The sequence below is a fragment of the Procambarus clarkii genome, chromosome 59 (genome assembly GCF_040958095.1).
Source record: "Procambarus clarkii isolate CNS0578487 chromosome 59, FALCON_Pclarkii_2.0, whole genome shotgun sequence".
NCBI classification, from domain to species: Eukaryota; Metazoa; Arthropoda; class Malacostraca; order Decapoda; family Cambaridae; genus Procambarus; species Procambarus clarkii.
Window position 1 is genome coordinate 21,051,792 of NC_091208.1, and position 20,866 is coordinate 21,072,657.

General features: G+C 39.3%; 3 protein-coding genes across 7 annotated transcripts in view; 2 read left to right on the top strand and 1 right to left on the bottom strand.

Annotated features, from left to right (window-relative positions):
* The window catches only part of LOC123768208 (saccharopine dehydrogenase-like oxidoreductase), a 72,170-nt gene that overhangs the window by 14,609 nt on the left and 36,695 nt on the right, over positions 1–20,866 (bottom strand). For 2 of the 5 annotated variants that reach the window (XR_011223251.1, XM_045758642.2), the window contains exons 1-5: positions 5,764–5,919; positions 3,866–3,956; positions 2,970–3,179; positions 2,261–2,471; positions 67–116 (exon numbers count right to left, since the gene is read on the bottom strand). Coding sequence is in view for 4 of the 5 variants with exons in the window: in XM_045758642.2 (XP_045614598.2) it covers positions 67–116; positions 2,261–2,471; positions 2,970–3,179; positions 3,866–3,937 (543 nt within the window). In the remaining variant the exon portion in view is untranslated. Of the gene's footprint in view, positions 1–66; positions 117–2,260; positions 2,472–2,969; positions 3,180–3,865; positions 3,957–5,451; positions 5,606–5,763; positions 5,920–12,015; positions 12,172–20,866 lie in introns of those variants that run through there. The other 3 variants (XM_069306946.1, XM_045758643.2, XM_045758644.2) reach the window with 3 other exon arrangements.
* LOC123768258 (uncharacterized) lies at positions 6,607–12,031 on the top strand. Its single transcript, XM_069307137.1, has 6 exons — positions 6,607–6,767; positions 8,395–8,567; positions 9,164–9,258; positions 9,472–9,824; positions 11,253–11,473; positions 11,965–12,031. The coding sequence occupies exons 1-6, from the start codon at positions 6,657–6,659 to the stop codon at positions 12,029–12,031; spliced, it is 1,020 nt and encodes a 339-aa protein (XP_069163238.1). The 5' UTR covers positions 6,607–6,656.
* On the top strand, positions 12,178–20,601 carry LOC123768209 (uncharacterized). The gene is made up of 3 exons (XM_045758646.2): positions 12,178–12,551; positions 14,471–14,590; positions 19,428–20,601. The coding sequence occupies exons 1-3, from the start codon at positions 12,216–12,218 to the stop codon at positions 19,539–19,541; spliced, it is 570 nt and encodes a 189-aa protein (XP_045614602.2). The 5' UTR covers positions 12,178–12,215; the 3' UTR covers positions 19,542–20,601.

The following is a 20,866-nucleotide window of genomic DNA, read 5'->3' on the forward strand; positions in this document are numbered from 1 at the left end:
GTGAAATAAGGTAATAATTAAGCTTAATGTACATATATAAAGCAGAAAAAAATATACAGCACTTACAGATGAAGTATCATCAAAGCCAACAACGGTCTCCACAGAATTCACATCGCCTGCAAATAAAACAAACTGGATTAATAGATTAATCTACAAATGAACACTGCATTGTGTCAAGGATCCAAGATACCTGCAAAGATATTCCCTCAATACCTGTACACAGTAAAAAATGCAGAGATCTCCATTTGCTTGGAGATTACAACATTCCTATAATACAAACCTGAATAAAAATAAAAATTCCATTTACCTCCAAAACCAATTTTAGATATATGAAACTTGTTCCACATCCAGCCACAAATTCAGTACATAATCAAGTCCAGAATGCTTGGCATGTGTAATGCCATGTACTTCAGTTATTTCCCATGTTCACGGAGTCTCCTTCCTCTCCACAATCGGCTTCCTCTGTAATGGGGCTCTTACAATCGTCATGTTTTCTACGTAGATCACTAACATTTTTCCCTCTAGGACTTATCAAGCTGCAAAATCTTGCCAATTTCAAGAACAGTGGGAAATTGTAAGATTCAGATAGCAGACATAGCATAGCAAGCCATGCTCACCATGTTAGTGCAGGCCACTAAAGATCACTTACAAATACTAAACCCTGGTAAACTTGGACCACACATTTTAAAACTTTGTATATGAAATGAACCTACATACTCTACACTTCGTGTTATTCCAGCTCGTCCTTTAAACAAAGACCCAAAGTCCATTCCATGCTAAACCCCGTTTATGAATGAAAAATGGTTTACACACGACTTGCAACTGATGACATTCAAACACTTTCCAAACGAGTGCTTCGACAATTTTTTTTCGAACCACAACGCTGTAAATGATTCACCCACATACTACAAATAATCGCCAACAGAACCTAAACACCAAACCTAACCGGTGCCTAAATATGTATAATATGGTAATATAAAATAGTATAAACTTACATTTGAGAAAATTCCCGTTTTGAATGAACAGCATGTTAAAATTTGTGAATGCGTCTTTGGGGTTGACTGCTGGATGGAATGGACTTGGTCTGAGGACGGATTGGTTATTCAGAGCCATAAAGCATAGAACAACTGCATACATGTAATTTATATTAATCTGACAATAAAACTAAATGATTTAATTAAAAAAGAGGTAATTTTTTTATCCTTTTTTGCTTGAAGGATATTAATCCAGACCATTTCTATAAAAAGGTATAAAAGGCCAAATGTAATACTGTATATACAAGGGGCAACCCTTTCAAAACTCAAAAAAACCACAATTTAGGAAAGAAAAAAAAAATAGGTTTTTCATCCATAGGGTTATAAACCAATGGAATTGCCCTACCTAACGAGGGCAAAATGCCAAGATATTACTGCAGTTCAAAACCCAGCTGGAAAAAAATCATGCACTAACTCAAATTTATTAAGTTTCTCATTTGGTACAATCCTTTAATCCCTAATTCAGGTTAAAAAAGATCAAAACCTAACATTCATTTAGATTACTTGGAGATTCGGGTTACCCGATTCTGAATTATTGAACTCTTGTAATATAATAAAAATATAAATAATTCACAAATTGGGTTACATTTCTCCTACCAGAAAAGTGCCAATTTAAAAAAAAATATTTCTGCACGCTATAATTTCTGGTAAAAAATTTGCATCACAAGCATTACAAATACCTGTACATTTCAAAACTCTTCAGATAATAAAATTAATTATTCAATACATAAGAATATCAGGATAATGTTAAGCAGTACAGTACTATAATCCTCTTGATTTAATCACTTGTATGGGGCTATACCCTAGTCGTTAAATCTGGGGATTCACCAAATCCCAAGGCCTTATAAAAATTTACAGACTATCACATTCAGGATAGCAACAGGTAAGCGACTATGTAAATAAGGCACCAGTTACTGATGCCAAATTTAGCCATTAGATCCATCAGAACAGAAAATCAGAGGTCCTTAAACATGCTAGCAAAGCTTTTAAGTATTTGTATTATCTCTTGAGAAAATTAGTCTACACAATTAACTTTTGTACTAGTGAAGCCTTCTTAAGCAGTTCATGTTGTCATTTGGCACAGTTAATGTATATAGATTAATTACAGAATTGGAGCTAGTAACTCTCCCTTTTTTGTTTAACAATGTTATTTAATATCTCACCAGAGTAATGTTAAACCCACCAAAAACAATGAAGACAAAACAAAACAAAAAATAGCCATTTACCTGGAAAGATTTCCTGCAAATAAAGTGTGCCCAAATCTGCAGGAATGGAGTCAAAACCACAAGATCCAACAACATGCACTCCTTTTTCTTCAGCCTCCTTGGAGTAACGTAACTGCATTCTTTCCAAGTACTCAGGCTCCCCACTTATGTCCACATGGTTGGCTCCACCCTTGATGCATGCAGATACAACTTTTTCACCATAGAAACGATACTGTTGAAATAAAATATAGTTTTAACTGCTTATTAAAAACTTCAAGAAAAATGTCACTAACATTTATTTTCATTCCTTTCTCTGTCTAGATCCACAATCCTGATACTGTACTATATTACAAAGTTATGAAAAGGATTCATCTATAAAGCTTTTCAACACTGATCAATTAATGAAACAAAATTTAATACATATCTTAGGAAGTCAAGATTTGTTGATTGTTGTACCAGAAGGAAAACTGTTACATTTAATAAACTAAAGCATGAACATTTGAATTAGCAAATGTAATTGGTCAAAAACTACTAGTAGAACCTGATCGACTAGGCTGTAACTTGTACATTAGGCTGCGAGCAACCACATCGAACAGCCTGGTTGATCAGGCTACCAACCAGGAGGCCTGGTCAGAGACTAGCCTGCAGGGGATACTAATACTATTAAAATCTTAATATTAACTAAAATGGCATCCAAACCATAGTGCAACATAACCCCATTTCTACTAACCGGTCCAACACAATTTATGACGACCTTTGCTTGCTTCGCCATATTCAGAAGGCTTTCTTCATCGTTAACATCTACAATAAGACGTCCGACCTCCTGTAAATCAAGCTTTGTATTCACCTCTATCATCTTCAGTGTCTTTTCCAGCTTATCCTTGTTACGACCAGCAAAGGCATAACTCACCAAATCGGTTTTCAATGCAATATTGACCACCTGTAATATAAAGATCTTCAATAATACATACAACCCAAGTCCACAATTTTAAAGACAGAAGGAATTGTCAATAAACTAATTTAACATTTACCCAAGCAAAGAATTTTCAAAATTTTAGTGTACTGACAGCGAACCTTCAATTCTTTGCAGCCAATACTGACAAATGGAGAAAGTCAAACAATATCATTTTACAAAAATGGAAACAGTGAAGGTTCTATAAACTAGACCAATTTGGCCATATATATATTATAATAAACAAATCCAAATCTATAAATTGGACCAAAATCTTTTGAAAATTTTATACCACTTCAGATAATTTTTGAAAAAGTAAAGTTTTAGGGAAGAATGATTAGTTTAGCATGAATCTTCCAGTACTAGTATAGAGCTCTTTACAATGCACACACGCAGCCTTCAGAAACAATGTTGGAACCTTTTGAGACAGGAAGCCAGCAGCGTGTCAAGAGACCACTCAACGATGGTAGCCCTCAGGTAATCAGCTAACCATGAAATCACTAGTCTCATGACATCACAGCAGTCACTGGCATCACAAATGGAGCTGAACTATTGTTTCATTATCAATCAGAACATTGATTCTGGCATAACCCAAGTCCAGTGCGTTATGCCAATCAGATCCATTGATTCTTTCATTATCAATATCGTAATTACTGTAACAGGAAAAGTCTTACCTCTTCAGCGACAAACTGCCCAGTGTATCCAGTGGCTCCGAGCACCACCAGATCATATTTCTCTTCTGCCATTGTTTTATTTAATTAAATCCTGAAAATGCATTATGTATAAGTGCAAATCAGAATTCAGACAAATATAGATACAAAATATATATACTGTACTGTACAGTAACTTTAAAAGTTAGATCTTAAAATATTTTTTATGGAAATGGTAAAATTGTTCTTAAAGTCTTTACAATATTTCTTTAACTACAAAATCCAGTACAGGTTATTTATCCACTTATATTAGAACTAATACCTGTACTGTACAGTGACACCTCGGCTTACGAGTGACCCTATTTATGAACTTTTCGGGTTACAAGCCCAATTTCTTCATAAAATTTGAATCGAGTTACGAGCTTTGCCTCGGGTAAAATACAGTAGTTTGTCAATACGCTTATGGGCGACCTAGCGCATGGTTCCTGGTGGCACGGTCGCCCGCACTTCAGTTTACCAGTGCCTCCCGATTAGTGACGATCGCCGTTGAATTCTTTGTAAAGAATTTAATTGTTTTTTGGTTTTTTGGGGTTTTGAACATAAAAGTAATTATTATATACCATGCCATGGGTCCCAAGAAAGTCAGTGGTAATGTTCAATCTAAGAAAACACATGTGAAGATGACCATAGAGCAAAAACAAGAGATCATTCATAAACATGAAAATGATACATGGGTTGTTGAACTAGTGAGGCAGTAAAACAAATCTTCAGGGGAGGAGGCAGTAGATGGATGTGCAATATGGGAAGAACCACTATGTTTTGCTGAAAAGACTCACCCAGATAAAGCTTTAGCAGGCTGTTGCATTGACCTTATTAATGACAATATGATGTCTCACTACAGACAAGTGTTAAAATACAGTATAGGGAAAAAGTAGAGTGGCTGTCGAGAGCTGTCCACGGCTGAGTGGACAGTTCTCGGGATTCGTAGTCCTAAGGTTCCGGGTTCGATCCCCGGCAGAGGCGGAAACAAATTGGCAGAGTTTCTTTCACTCTGATGCCACTGTTTCCTAGCAGTAAATAGGTACCTGGGAGTTAAGACAGCTGCTACGGGCTGCTTCCTGGGGATGTGTAACAAAAAGGAGGCCTGATCAAGGACCGGGCCGCGGGGACGCTAAGCCCCGAAATAATCTCAAGGAAGAAGATAACCCAGCCTACCAACACAAGCACTTTACAAATAGTTTAAATTTGTAAAATCTGACTGTACTTGTACGTCATGGAAAAGATCATCAGGGGCAAATGGGACGGGTGGAGGGGACTTTTGACAAGCCGCCGGCTTCCTGTCTAGAGTTAGTGGCCCTCAGGTAAATCACCTGTCTTCACCCTATATATAAGTCACTCGTGTTACTAGTACCTTTGCCCATCTCAAATACTGTATGTATGTTAAATCATCGGTCACCAAAAATATAAACTAAACAATATACTTCTAGTACTGTACTGACAAATTAAAAAAGAAAATTACTTTATCAAGTACAGTATTAGTCCAGGATCAGAAGTTTATGCACTACATACAGTATATCCAAAGTACAATATTGTTTAGTTTTAATACGTACCGAGAGGCTTTTAAACTATGTTGCTGCGAAAGATTATCAACTAAGGTACTAAATACGACATAGGCCTAGGCTTAAATCAAAACGCTTTGACTACAGCCTACCATGGGACACTTTTTGATACAACCGTGCCAGGCCCAGCTTGTCCCTCAATGTACCAATAATAAGAGACTAGAGGAAGGGCGTGGCTCTCTGTTACCAGGGAGAGATATGACCTGCCCGGCCCCTTATCAGGCCTAGGCCGCTTATATTATCTCCACCTCCCTCCCTCTACCGCTAATGACAGCACATACACCCCACAACACAGCAACCTACCACCCTCACGCTACCCTTCGAGGGCTATATGACGGGGAAATAGCGATCAGTAGAGCGTCAAGGAGGGAATATGTGAAGGTGGGTGATGATGTTGGCACTTGCCTCGCCCAGCTGTGACTGCTGGAGGCTCAGGGCGGCACTGGCCACGGCTTCTTCCCCAGGATGGACGACGCTCTCCCCCGTCCTCTTTACTTATTATTAACTATTTATCGGCAGATTAAGCACTAATTACTTTTCAAAATGATCACTATATGCTTAAAGATTTATTGCAATTCGTGTTTTATATCCAGAGTGTTAATTCATATACGTGAAGATTAAACAATTAAGATAAAAATTTGTATAATTCGCTCAAATTCTAGCAATAATTAGCCGATTCATATATGAAAATAACAGAAAATATAAATGAATCTCACTCTATAACGCTATAATAATTGCCCAATGCAATTATAGATTTGATCTTAAATATATGTTTTGTCGCTGTTTAGTTTGGGGAAAACAAGCCAAGTAGGCCTTTAAAGTCAAACGCAGATCTATGTTAGACCTGTTGTTTTTAACGCTACATATAATCAATTATTATTTGACAACAAAATTATAGCAAAAAATATAGTTATGAATTTTAATACTCAAAAGAATTTTAGTTCAATCATATGGATAAAAAATATATATGTATATATACATATACGTGTAAATCTAATCAGCTGATTTTTAATAAAAAAATTACAAATATATATTTATTAACATTTTAAAATGCACAAAATCATTTACTGAAGCATATATATGTTTTATAGTATTGTAAAATTAAAAAATAATAAGCTATATGCGTGGCGGGAAAGTGAGGAGGAAGAAGGTCGCCAGGCCGAGGCGTCGCCTTAGAAATTTCTTCTCTCCCAAAAATGGATGTCTTAAGACGGTCGGGCAAGGAAACCCGGTACGGAGGCAAGGAGATAATACCAGGAACCAAGTTTGGTCTCAAATACAACAGCGCCAGGAGACGTACTCAAGAGGTATGAGGTTTATTCTCGAGAGGTGTCTTGGATTTTAAACAGGCTATTTGGAAACTTAAATACCTCGTATGTCACCTAAATGCCTCGTATGTCACCTAAAATACCTCGTATGTCACCTAAATATCTCGTATGTCACCTAAATACCTCGTATGTCACCTTAATACCTCGTATGTCACCTAAATGGCTCGTATGTCACTTTAAATACCTCGTATGTCACCTAAATACCTCGTATGTCACTTAAATACCTCGTGAGTCACCTAAATACCTCGTATGTCACCTAAATACCTCGTATGTCACCTAAATGCTGGCAAATTCTTAAAACTATATAATTACAGACATGGTTATAACTTTTTGTGATATCAGTAAAATAAAAAAAAATACAGCATACTATAGTTGATATAGCCTACAAAACACAAAATATTAACTTATTGACCATTTTTATGATGTGCTTATATAGTTCCTAAATCCACTATTTGCTTCAGTAGGCCTATACTTTTTTGACAACAATGACGGATAGTTTTCATATTAGGCCTACGTGCTAAAATTGTTGAATCGCCTGAAGTTCTTTAGTAAGATGTATATTGTGGCGTAATATGCCGCCGAAAAGTAACCTAGCCTAATGTAATATACTAGGCTTAGGTAAAGTTTTAGTTATCATTATAACTAAAACTAATATGACCCGGTATATATTCCGCCGCGTGCAGTAAAGTGAGCAATTCATGTAGGCCTACATTCTAATCAAAGACTGTACCTAAATCAGACTTTAAATAAAGACTTTACCAAAGACGAGTCCTCGTCACGGCCCTTGTGGATTTGTTTACCTAAATAGTTTGTCATTAGTCTTTACCATTTATCATATACTTATTTACTTAAATGACAGTTCATTTGTTATGCAAACTCATACTGTGAGTGGTAGTAGAGAAGGTCACAGATACACAGGGGGCCAGACAGCTGAGCGGACAGCGCTTCGGATTCGTAGTCCTGTGGTTCCGGATTGATTTATTAAGATTAAGCTGATTTATTAGCCCCCACTAGCAAAATCTGGGTACAGCACAAGAATATCTTTCAATATTCCTGAGTGTATGGAGTTTTGTGCCCAAAACGCTATGCGTACTTGTGGCTTTAGGTATTGTATGTACTATCTCTATCTTTAAATCCAACATTATGTATGTACCTTTACCTGAATAAAAAATCTGATTCTAAATCTAAATCTAAGTAATTACAGAGCTCATACCATTTGGTCTGAAGGCACATATAACCGGGCAATCACAGATATAGTGTTGGAGAGTATGTAACAAGAGTTTTATGCTGCACATTTTTGTAATCTAGTTGACAATGAAGTAAATTGTTAATACAGTATGTTAGAATCTATGGTTCAGCATAATGGTACAGATTAAGCTCTATACTGTACATATTAATGTTTATTTGTGTATATGTAAATTGTTTTTGCATCATACTAAGTTAGCGACGTATATCTATTTATTATTATTATTATTATTATATAGACATTAACGCATAATTATTAAGATATTAACCATAATGCTTATTTGTCACTAGTATGTATAATATTACTGTGTGGGTTACTATTACAATATTATTATTTTTGTTGCTGCTAAAACTATCTCAGATGCCCACCACGAGCGAGGAGAGGCGACCTCTGGCAGATATCGGCAACATTACCCATCTTAGCTCTCAGACTCACGCTAGCACCTACGAGGATGACTTTAGCAGATTCATCAAGGACCAGGATGAGGTAGAGGAGCAAGTTACGAAGGCTTCTAAAAACATTCTAAAGAAGAGGTATGATTTATCCTATACTGATTCAAGGCAAAAATCTGTATTTAAATTTTTTTGCAATCTAAATAGCTCGCCTTGTTAAAGGCGTCTTATAATACGACTTCGGGTATTATTTTTGTCAATATGCAATTCATTTTTATACTTGCGCACTATTTCTTTATTTGTACACACACATTTCTTTATTTTTTATGTCTATCTGGTAGCTGGTCTTTTCATATCATGTGAAATACATTAAAGTTTTTCATTGGTAAAATTTTCATGTTAAACTTTTTCTTAGTATAATTTTTATATGTAAAGTTTTTACTAAATAACATTTCATATCAAGTTTTTCCTCTGTAAAATGTTCAACCGCTCATCTGGCTATATACCCTATATATCATTTTGTTCCTGAGCTCTTAAAATAATGCCTCGTACATTTGTTTGAAATATAAAATAAAATCTTCCTATGTCATAAATCACCAATATTGTATTTTTGTATGAATAATGTTGCAAATATACGCTCATGACGAAACCAGGAAAGAGTCTGCAAAATATTAGGGAATACATACAAGCCCTCCTGCAGGAAATATATAATTTTTCTAATGTTTTTTTTCTCGCAGACTGGAGATCACCGGCCTGCTCCACCCTGACGACTTGATACCAAGGCGGCAAAAGAAGGCTAAAGAAAAGAAAATAGAAAAAACCCTTAAGAAAGGTAGGCCTACTCTTAATGACTATGATTCTTATAATAATAATGACCACGATTCATCAAGTAGTTACGTAAGTATTTACGAACATCTTTTCTCGATCTCTGACGGCTTTGTTTACGTTTATTAATTAAACAGCTTTCGTGCATATAAACTTTCCAATCAAATGTTATTATTATTAAAAAAAAGTCTTAAATTAAATTTTATTAATTTTATTTCAGGAGTTGGGAGAGAAGAGGCTCGGGGTTGTGAGGTAGTATCCCAGGTGCGGAATAAGCAGCGCCTCATGTATGGGAATGATGAGGATGAGAATAGAGAATACTTAGAGCAGTGTCTTCAAGTCGCCGCCCACCACCACCACCCACTCTCCTTCGCCACCACCTCCCACCACCACCCACTCTACTCCACCACCACCTCCCACCACCCACGTCCCTACACCTCCACCCACTCTACTCCACCACCACCACCTCCCACCTACACCTCCACCCACCTCTCCCACCACCAACCCACCACCTGGTCGCCTCGACAGCACCTCTGTGGCTCCGCCGGACCCGCCATGTACCCGTTGCATCAGGTCTCTGGTTGGATTTGTCATATGAAAGTGAAGTAGTATAGTTGGCATAGCAACACTGCAACACAGTATACGTCAGTAAACACACGAAGGGCAGTGACGTTTAGGTGTACCTGTTGACGTAATTGACGTTTAAGTGTACCTGTTGACGTAATTGACATTTAGGTGTACCTGTTGACGTATTTAACGTTTAGGTGTACCCGTTGACGCGTAAAGGAGTTTTGGTCCTGCAGTCTACGTCCTCGGTTTATAACCGACGAACCCCGGGTTCAATCCCCGGACAGGACAGAAACGGTTGGGCACGTTTCCTTCTACCTGCTGTCTCTTATCACCTAGCAATAAATAGGTACCCAGGAGTTAGGCAACTGTTGTGGAGGTTGCATCTTGGGGAAGGTCTGTAATTGGTCTAAGAGCTATATGGATGATTGATAAAGATTAAGCCACACAAGAGATGGCACGGGCATGAATAGCCCGTAATAAGAGCTATAGGGACCTTAATAAGTATATACCGAATTCTTGTCCCTAATAACGGGGGATTGTATAGCTGTGACTGAGGTTTCATCCTCTCTATTGTTTTTGTAATGTCTTGGTAGAGCTTCGCCAGGCTTCAGCAACCATTTACGAAACCTGTATATCTTTCCTCAGTCGTGGTGGCTTCATTTGTATGTATTAAACAGTTGATGAGCTCGGTAGGGCTACGAGGATTGTCGATAACAATATTATTTACGGGCTATTTACGGGCCCGGCAAGGGATAACTGATCAACCAGGCTGTGGTTTATACGTCAGACTGCGAGCAGCAGCATCGAACAGCCTGATTGACCAGACTACCATTCAGGGCCGCGGGGGACGTTGATCTTCTGAACCAACGCAAGGTAACATCAAGGTTGGAAAATTGAAATTGAAATAAGTTTATTGAGGTAAAATACACACAAAGGGATGAGGTAGCTCAAGCTATTCTCACCCCGTTCAGTACATCGTGTTAATACATACATATAAACACATCACAAACAATAAACATATTACCAAACATTCTTAGAGATAAACATCTACATTTCGTATCAAGGTTGGAGGGTAGAAATAGCCGCCTAAGCTACTATATCCCTTTGAAATGTATTTTATTGTCTCAATAAACGTACTTGAACTTTGAACATCAATGTATACCTGTCAATGATACAGGCTGCTCACAGCCTGATGCATGAATCACAAGTCCGGTCAACCAGGTATCCTTTGGAGGTGTTGTATACACTTCTGTTTTAAACACAGTGTAGGGTGGATAGTTATACCCCCCCCTATTCCCCCTACGTGTAGAGGGAGAGTGTTGAGCAGTCTTAGGCCCCTTGATGTTGATAGAATTCTCTCATCGTGCCTTGGATAGTTTTTGTAAAACTACTTATGGTAAAGATGGTAATAATGAGTTTTGTAATCCACAGACGTCTGGTGCTACTGTTACCCCATGGTATAGAGGCGAGGAGGTTTGTGCAGCGTCCTACAGGAGCTCACTTGAAGCTCCATCGTCATCCAGAGGTGACTGTCACCTGCTGGCTGATGAATATAAGGGCGAGTGTGCCCTTAGTAGACTCGGCGGTGCTCGGGTACATGATACTGACCAGGAACCACACGGGGAAATTCAGCAAGGTTGGGCGCTCGATTCGTGTGAGCCTTTGATGTTGCATTGCAACTGCGGTACCTTCGGCGACGGTTGCTCAGTCTGCTGCCTCCGTCCTCCACTCCCCGCTAACTTCAGCGGGGAGTGGAGAGCCTTGTCCACAATCACCCCCTGCTCGTATTCCCCTCACACTCTGGAACCTCCTCTTTCAGGCACCCGCACCCCTTTCTCAATGGAGAATTCCCATCCATACACCTGTTATGAGAAGCGTGTAGACTGTTCGTCCATTTGTGCGCCCCAGTCAAATGAGTTTTTTCATAGACCGTCATGTTTAGCCTACAGCCGACAAGGTACGAATTTTAGCCACATCGTAAATAGCAGTCATTCTCTTCACAATTTAAATAACTCTCTCAGTGCTGCAGAATACACGAAGGAGATTTCAAACGAAATCAGCCACTCTGGATACGGGTCGTCTCTTGTGAGTGCCGCTGAAACAAAGTGGGTTAAATCTCAATCGCCAGGTTTTCCCGACACAGAAAAAAACATAAGCAACCCATTGAGGACATCATCGTCTGCGCTGAACTCACCTGGAAGCTCTGGTGACTTTGACGCAAGAATATGTAGAAAGAGGAGACCAGTGACGCCTTATCCTGACAGACTTGCACAGTTGGACCGTGTGTGTACTTCGTGCAGACCCTCAAGCACCCACTCTCATCACGGCTGCACCACCAGCAGAGCACCTCCTGGATTGGATAATTTTATAGACTCTGTATACCAACACGACATAATGAGAGCTTCAGAAAACCTACCAGCATGTGGTGAACAGAAATGCTGTGCTTCTCCTGACCTCTTCTCTTCCCAGGACGTAACCAGCCCCGCTCCGCCTTCACCGATTCTCCAGAGTGGATCCTCCCACGAGGGGAAGCACCAGAGGGTGTGCGACACGCCTCGTCGCCGTGATTACCACACACTAAGGGAAAGTCAGGCCAACGCTAAACCTCCCCAGCAAGATGAGAGCAGACCCAGCACCCTGAACGATGATCACCTTCGTCCAGATTCCACAGACACAACAAATGAGTCAAATTTAAGATTCTCACCCAAAATATCTCTCACTTGTACTGAGGTAAGTGCATTTATTATTCAGATGTGTAATGCAAATGTATACAAACCTAACAACCATAAGAGCGAAGTAATACTGTAAAATTCAAGTATATGCATTAATAATAACAAATTATTTTGTTGTCCAGTTTATTGAGTGTAAATAGCTGAATCTAAAACAACGTCGTCGTCGTCTCATCATCTTCTGATGTATGGTTTGGTCATCATGAGCCACGTTACTGTGACTCATCGTCTGCCTTATCAATCATTATCTAAACAGACTTAAACCTAAGATTAGTTTTGGAACAGTACGCCGGCTGGGAGCTTGGTTAACTTCCCCGCACCCCCCATTGCAGGAATGCCAGATTGGGCTACTTGTAGCCTAATTGGGCTACAAGTAGCCTAATAAAAAAAATGCCAGATATGTATGTCGCTACTTACTACTTTCTCGGGTTTTTCTATCTACATCACTGGACCACGATGTGTTCCATTATCTTACGGGCCACGATGTGTTCCATTATCTTACGGGCCACGATGTGTTCCATTATCTTACGGGCCATGATGTGTTCCATTATCTTATTCATTCATGCCTCTTGGGTGGCATGAATGAATATAGGTATACCTCAAAGGCAAAAGGTATACCTCTTGGGTGGCTTAATCTTTATCAATCAATCTGTTCCATTATTAGTTATAAGCTGTGCGGTTAGGATGACTGAGGACGCGGGTTTGATCCCATCATACTGCTCCAAATAGTTTCTTAGAGATGTATCATGTTATTTTAATTTTATTGTGTAAATTAAACTTGATTAAACCATTTTAAACTAAATGTAACCAAACCTAATTTAACCAAAAGTAACCTGGTCTAATTAAACCTAAGGTAACTTAATAAAAAACATAAAAATCAAACTTTACCTATGCAAACTGTGATCAAATTAAATCTAATCTACCCTAACTTAATCTAATTTAATTAAATCTAACCTAACCAAATTTTACCTAACCAAACCTAAGCTAACTAAACTTAACCTAACGAGACATAACCTAACCATATTTAATCTAACCAAACTTTACCGCATCCCACTCAACCAAACCAAACTAAACCTAGCCTAACGTTGTTTTAGATTTAGCTACTCAGAACGAAGTGTCTGTGTAGCACGGGCTATGGTGAGCCCGTAACATAAATTCTAGCCTAACCTCACCAAACCAAATTATACCTCACCACACCTAATAGTGGACACTAGTCCTGAATATCAAATGAAAGAACATTTGGTCATTTGACTGCTAAATTCCTCCTCATTTCCTGTATATTCACCATCCATGGTAATCCGTCCAGCGGATGATTGTCCGCTGTAGTAGTTAGTCGTATAACTGTCGCTAGCAGGAAACGTATTATGCCTATTGAGGTCTCCAGGGCATTGAGTCGACCGACATTCCCCAGGATTTCATCCCACAACTGTCGCCTAACTCTCAGGTGCCTATTTACTGCTGGGTGAACAGAGGCATCAAGTGGAATTACACACGCGCCCAAAAAGTCTTGCGTGGGAATTTGAGTTTTATATCCAAGTATTTTTAACAAACTAAAGCGCCTAGTTTCCTTCCCTGGCTCCTTATCCACCCTAAAATTCTATCTCCAATTGTAGGCTCCTTCTTCTCTCAGGATTCTGTATATCTTTCACAAATTATTTTCCCATTTAAAACTTATCTCCGATGAGACTTAAAATTTCCTTCCACCGAAAAAAATAAATCTTAAAACTCATAGTCACCTCCGAAAAATGCTTCTTAACTCATACAACTAGTGAGAGCCTAAATTTATCGGAGACTAAACTTCTAAAAAGAACATAAGGTTGATTGACTGCCGTGTCCCTCATTTCCTGTGTATTTAGCATCCAATTCGTCTAGCGAATTACCCTCGTCTCCTAAACCTAATGTGAAGTTTTGTATTGACAGGACTCGTACCTGGCCGGGGTGACTGGAATGGTGCGGGTGAGTACCGTTGAGGGCGAGATGGTGCTTAACCCCAGCAGCTGGAAACTGGCCCACACCTTCACCGATCTGCTGGGACGCAAGGTCAGTAACCTTCGCCTGCCGCCTCCACTTCCCAGTACCTTTCATAAGGGTGTGAGGGAGCGCGCGCTTCTCAAGGTCATTTACCCTAACTCGTCTTATTTCTTGTCAGACCTGTCAGGTACGGGGGACGGGTGTGTGTGTGTGTGTTTACTAGTTGTGTTTACTAGTTGTTTACGGGGGTTGAGCTTTGCTCTTTCGGCCTGCCTCTCAACTGTCAATCAACTGTTTACTAACTACTATTTTTTTTTTTCACACACCACACACACACCCCAGGAAGCAGCCCGTGACAGCTGACTAACTCCCAGGTACCTATTTACTGCTAGGTAACAGGGGCATTCAGGGTGAAAGAAACTTTGCCCATTTGTTTCTGCCTCGTGCGGGAATCGAACCCGCGCCACAGAATTACGAATCCTGCGCGCTATCCACCAGGCTACGAGGCCCCCTGTGTGTGTGTGTGTGTGTGTGTGTGTGTGTGTGTGTGTGTGTGTGTGTGTGTGTGTGTGTACTCACCTAATTGTGCTTGCGGGGGTTGAGCTTTGGCTCTTTGGTCCCGCCTCTCAACTGTCAATCAACTGGTGTACAGATTCCTGAGCCTATTGGGCTCTATCATATCTACATTTGAAACTGTGTATAGAGTCAGCCTCCATACACAGTCCAATTTCTTCTGGTCCCTCCCTAAAAATGGGTCTGGGCCAAAAAATGACGTACAGTATTATAAATCGTAATGGCTCGCAAAATTGACGTCATGTCCCGTTTTCTATTCCTGCGTCCTTGGTTAAGTAGGTTTGGTCAATTTAGTACATCATTTTAGTGACGGTGTGAACGCTCGAGAAGATTTCATCAGCTACATATTTTTGTCCATGTTGTCGCTGCACAAGTCTCACGTAGGTGATATACGATTCTCCGTGGGTATGTATAGGCGGGACTCCATGTTGGTGCCGCATATTGTAGTGCCAGTCTCACGAAGGTAATTCGAGTTTTCTAGGGCTATATACGAGAGCAGATGGAGTTGTCTTTGTGCAATGGGAATGCTGAGTCTGGATATTATTTCCGGTACCAACATAAGTAAATATGTAATATGCGTATATAAGCGCGCGTATGGCAGAGCAATTACGGGCTATTCATGCCCGTGCTACCTCTTGGGTGGCTTAATCTTTATCAATCAAACAGAGCAAGACATTGAGGCGAGACAGTGAGGGAGGCCAAGGAGCAGGTGCCAAGATAGATGATCACATAGCAACGGTTGGGTTGTTGTTGTTTAAGATTCGTTACTTGGAAAAAAATGTTCCAAGTAGCACGGGCTAAGGCGAGCCCGTAGAACGATTGGGGTCAATGTCCCCGTCCCTCTCGGTGGCAATTTAAGCATTAATTATTGTTATTACTTGGGACCGTGGCCGCATAGCAAACATATACCTGAGGTCAACTCTATACTGGAAGGAAAAGAAGGGACCTAAGCTGGCAGAAAACTGGTAAATTATTCTACAAGAGGACTCTGACACACCCAGCACGTCCTCACTATGTTCATTCCATCCAGCAATCGACCCTAAAGACGCATTCATAAATTTTAATATGCTGTTCATTCAAAATTTGAGTTTTCTCAAATATAATTTAATATTGGTATATATCAGCATACTCTGCATATTTTTATTTATGTTAGGTTAGGTGTTTAGATTCTGTTGGCGATTATTTGTATTTGTAGTACCTGGGTGAAGCATTGACAGCGTTGTGGTTCGAACAAAAGTCGTCAGCGAAGCACTTTTCGAACGTCATCACTAGTGAGTCGTGCGTAAACCGCTTTTCATTCATATACAGAGAGTTTGGCTGGTGCATGTAATCACTTTTGTATCTTTGTCTGGAGGACGGGCTACGTCTTCATAAAGAATGGCCAAAGTATATTCCATGCACCCGCCAAACCCCTTGTTTATGAACGGTTTACACACGACTCACAACTGATTATGTTCGAACACTTCTCGAACAAATGCTTCGCTGACGACTTTTGTTCGAACGACGACGCTGTAAATGCTTCACCCACGTACTACAAATACAAATATTCGCCAATAGAACCTAAACACCTAACCTAACCTACAGCAGACCTACACATAAAACTCTAATATATAATACTAACATTAGAGAAAATACCATTTTTTATTACATAAGACGTTAAAACTCTTCGGGGACGGCGTCAGCTTGGACGAGCATAACCCGAGGGTGAGATCGCCGGTTCGCGTTTCTACCTGTATTTTTTTGCCTTGGTGTCTGCCGCCCGCGAGTAGGTGCACTTATCCGTCGGCACATCGCTCAGTCTTACAGTCCCGTTACAGATTTGGTATTATCAGTGCAACGCTCGGCTCTGTACCTGACTTGACTATGACATGCAACTGGCGCTTGGCATCGCCTCGCCCGGCTAAAACCCTGCCACGCTTTCAAGGTCTTTCTCGCCCGCCCACAGTCCACCCTTGTCTTGAAACCTCGCTTCTCATCCACCAACCCGTTTTCAGACCAAGTCCAGGACCCCAAAGACGCATTCATCAATTTTAACATGCTCTTCATTCAAAATAGGAATTTTCTCACATATAAATTAATGTTACATTTTAACATACTGTGCATATTTAGGCATTGGTTAGGTTAGGTTAGTTGTTTAGGTCCTGTTGGCGATTATTTGTATTTGTAGTACGTGGGTGAAGCATTTACAGCGTTGTGGTTCGAACAGAAGTCGTCAGCGAAGCACTTGTTCCGCAACTGTTACTTTGGGTACGGGAGTACCTCTCAGAAAGGAGACCGAGGGTTATGGAGAGTGATCAGTGATTAGAGGTAATGAGTGGTTTAACAAAAAGATCTGTACTTTCTCCATCCTGCTCCTGATACTGACCAAGCAGGGGAAACAGGCTCATACATATTTGCGTTTGGCGATGATGCAAGGCTGATAAGAAGAATTCGTACAGAAAAGGACTGTAGTACAAAGCTTAATGAATTCGATACACTTCAGAAATTATATGAAAATGCCTACTGGACTTGCACTCCAAAAATTTAATTGTGAGAATTAGAATTGAAGTGAGAAGACCCCAGAAGCGGTACGGAATGAACGAAAAGGAACTTTTCAAAATCACTAGAAATACAAAATCTAGCGTCTGAGGCACACATTAGAAAAATAACGTTATCGGCGTATAACAAACGGTCAAGCGTCCAGATACCTTTTATGAGCTTGAAGGATGATCCGAACACTATTTACACCTTTACGTGAACCTTTGCTTGAAAAAAAGGCAAAACAAAATTAGAAAAGGTCCCGAGATAAGCAACAAGACTCGCTGTTCAGCTTCGGGGAAAACTAAGGGAAATAAGAATAAAGAAAAGAGGGGACATAATCACAATACATAAAATTTTATGAGGTGTTGCCAAGTAGACAAAAACAAAATGTACAAAGTGATTAACAGGAAGAGACACAGATGGAACTAGAGACTCACATAAGTTACAAAATGTAAAAAAAGAACCTCTTCAGTGCAATGGTTTAGAAGAGGTTGAAATTAACTGAATACACATTTATATATATATATATATATATATATATATATATATATATAATGAGAATATAAAGTAGAGGAGAGGCGAGCATAACTTCATTAAACGACTAAGCGTTCAAAAGAAGTCCTTGGACTAAGCTAGCGTAGGTTTAGTGAAGCCTAGGACCAAGCTACCGTCAGTTTGAAGAGTTTCTGCCTAAGTTTGTCCTCAAAACACTAGCTACATTCTGAACTCAATAAAAATATTAACTAAGAAACGAGTTATCAAGTGGTTCTTGTGGCCGGCCGATGAACTTGGCAAAGGTGGTGTTTCCAGACTACGAGACAATATCTGGTTCTGAGACCTCGGTGGGCGCCACCACCCCTACCACTTCCCGAGGCAGAGGTTGCTAAGGCTCTGCTTAAGACCAGTTGGGTGCCAAGGTCCCCATTCCACAAGGTATTTCCAGTTGTGTCTAAAACATACGTAATTTACTAGCAAATAAATAAAAAACAGTGTTCAGAGTGCTATAAATTATAACATTATATATTATATATATATATATATATATATATATATATATATATATATATATATATATATATATATATATATATATATATATATATATATATATATGTGTGAGAAAGCTGCATGAACGCGCAAGCCATATATCACTAAGAACTCTTTGACCCGGCCAGGATTCGAACCCATGCCGTCCAGGATCACCCCTAAACGTACACATGTACGTTGTGTACGTTTAGGGGTGATCCTGGACGGCATGGATTCGAATCCTGGCCGGGTCAAAGAGTTCTTAGTGATATATATATATATATATATATATATATATATATATATATATATATATATATATATATATATATATATATATATATATATATATTCATATTGAATGGTTTTGTAATTTGCATTAAAGCAGATTCAATACTGTTTCTGTTGAAAATAATGTTAAAAATTTTTTATTGAAGAAGACCTCTCCCAATCAATTTTATGAGACTTTTCTAACAAATGAACAAATAAAGCATTAAATAACTGACCACTTTTTACAGAATATCTATACTGCGAAATTCGAAATTTAAAATATTTAGATGTTTGACCATATAGAATGTATCACAATCTTTTACAATGCTAACCAGCACATAGGCATTTCCTTCTGTCTTCAATAGACAGAACGTAGGGTGTTAGGCTTTATTTTAACCAGTGATTTATTGACAGTGTTTGTGTGCATGATGGTAATACTACTGCTAATATTAATACTGCTGCATTTCTAACATCAATAGAATACTGAATCATTGCTGATTCTGCCTATTTTCTATAGGCCCAGCTCGTCTCCAGTGACCTCTTGGACCCAGGAGTCAACGACATCGGCCGCCCTCATCGCGTGGTCACGTCAGAGGAACTTGTCCAGCTCATTTCTCACGCCTCTACTTGAACACCCATCCACACCTCCACATACACCCACCCATACCCTCACATATCACCCACCCCACCACGTACCACCCACCCACACCTCTACATATCACCGCATTCCCAGCTTCACATACCACACACCCACACATTCACACACCAGCTTCCCACACCTGCGCAGGCCATCCACCCACAGCACACATGCCTGTAACTCCACGTGCTGTGTCACACAGCCTGTGTGGGCTGCCACCTAACAGGTGAATGACCCACACCTCCAAGTAAACAACCACACTTCAAACCTGAACACCCACCTGTTCCCCCACATGCTGCATGTCTGCCATCTTGTGCGGGCCCAAACCTCTTATACCGCTTGATGAATGACCTGTAGACCTACTTACTGTACACCTCATCCGGAACACTAACCAATACCTCCAAGGGTTCTATGTTAACTACGCTAACTGAGCCAGCCTATCTGCTTGCCATGATCCACAGTCATGAGAATTGGCCATGAGGACCATGAGAACTGTAGTTGATAGACGACACTAATACGTGTCGTCTGTCAACACAACAATACGTTTATCGACACCAGTACACAGGTTATCATATACTGCATCAGTCTGCCTACACAGATACTCAGCAATAGCCCAAAAATAGGTGAGCATATGCTGCAGCAATAGGTCTGCATAGTAACAAGCTGGTTACCTTTATACAATTTTATCTTTCCTTAGAGCGAATTCCAATAATATATTTTATCAGGATATTCATGTGATATTCCTTTCGTTGGAGAATTACTAGTGACATAGTTATCAAATAATTTATAATTTTCTCGTGGAATTTATATTTGCACACGGATTTAGGCTTAATTTGTCACAAAATTCATCTTTACATAAACATTGGTGAGAATATTTTAGTTGGTGATACATAATTTATTATCTCGAGTGTCAGACGTAGCCTAGGTATGCAAACAATTTGTATAAATTCTTATTCAAGTTCAAGTATGTTTATTGAGATAAGAAAGAAATACATCTCAAACGGATAGAGTAGCTTAGGCTATTTCTACCCCCCTTCATTCTTATTTACTTGAGCTCAAAGTTGTTAGCTTTTTTTTGTTTTTGTGATTCAAACTGTTTTTAGCTTTTTTTTGTTTTTGTTTTTGTGATTCAAACTGTTTTTAGCTTTTTTTTGTTTTTGTTTTTGTGATTCAAACTGTTTTTAGCTTTTTTTTGTTTTTGTTTTTGTGATTCAAACTGTTTTTAGCTTTTTTTTGTTTTTGTTTTTGTGATTCAAACTGTTTTTAATATTACCTTTGCTTATTTACTTAATGTTGGACCTTCACTTTTTTCGCTTTTA

Excerpts from the sequence above, each read along its gene's own strand:
- LOC123768209 (XM_045758646.2), top strand. The coding sequence starts at position 12,216 with ATGAGAGCTTCAGAAAACCTACCAGCATGTGGTGAACAGAAATGCTGT. Across the intron at positions 12,552-14,470 it reads TATCTCTCACTTGTACTGAG|GACTCGTACCTGGCCGGGGT; the intron begins GTAAGTGCATTT and ends TTGTATTGACAG. Across the intron at positions 14,591-19,427 it reads CCGATCTGCTGGGACGCAAG|GCCCAGCTCGTCTCCAGTGA; the intron begins GTCAGTAACCTT and ends TATTTTCTATAG.
- LOC123768258 (XM_069307137.1), top strand. The coding sequence starts at position 6,657 with ATGGATGTCTTAAGACGGTCGGGCAAGGAAACCCGGTACGGAGGCAAG. Across the intron at positions 8,568-9,163 it reads AAAAACATTCTAAAGAAGAG|ACTGGAGATCACCGGCCTGC; the intron begins GTATGATTTATC and ends TTTTTCTCGCAG. Across the intron at positions 11,474-11,964 it reads CAAGGTTGGGCGCTCGATTC|AAAAAAACATAAGCAACCCA; the intron begins GTGTGAGCCTTT and ends TTCCCGACACAG.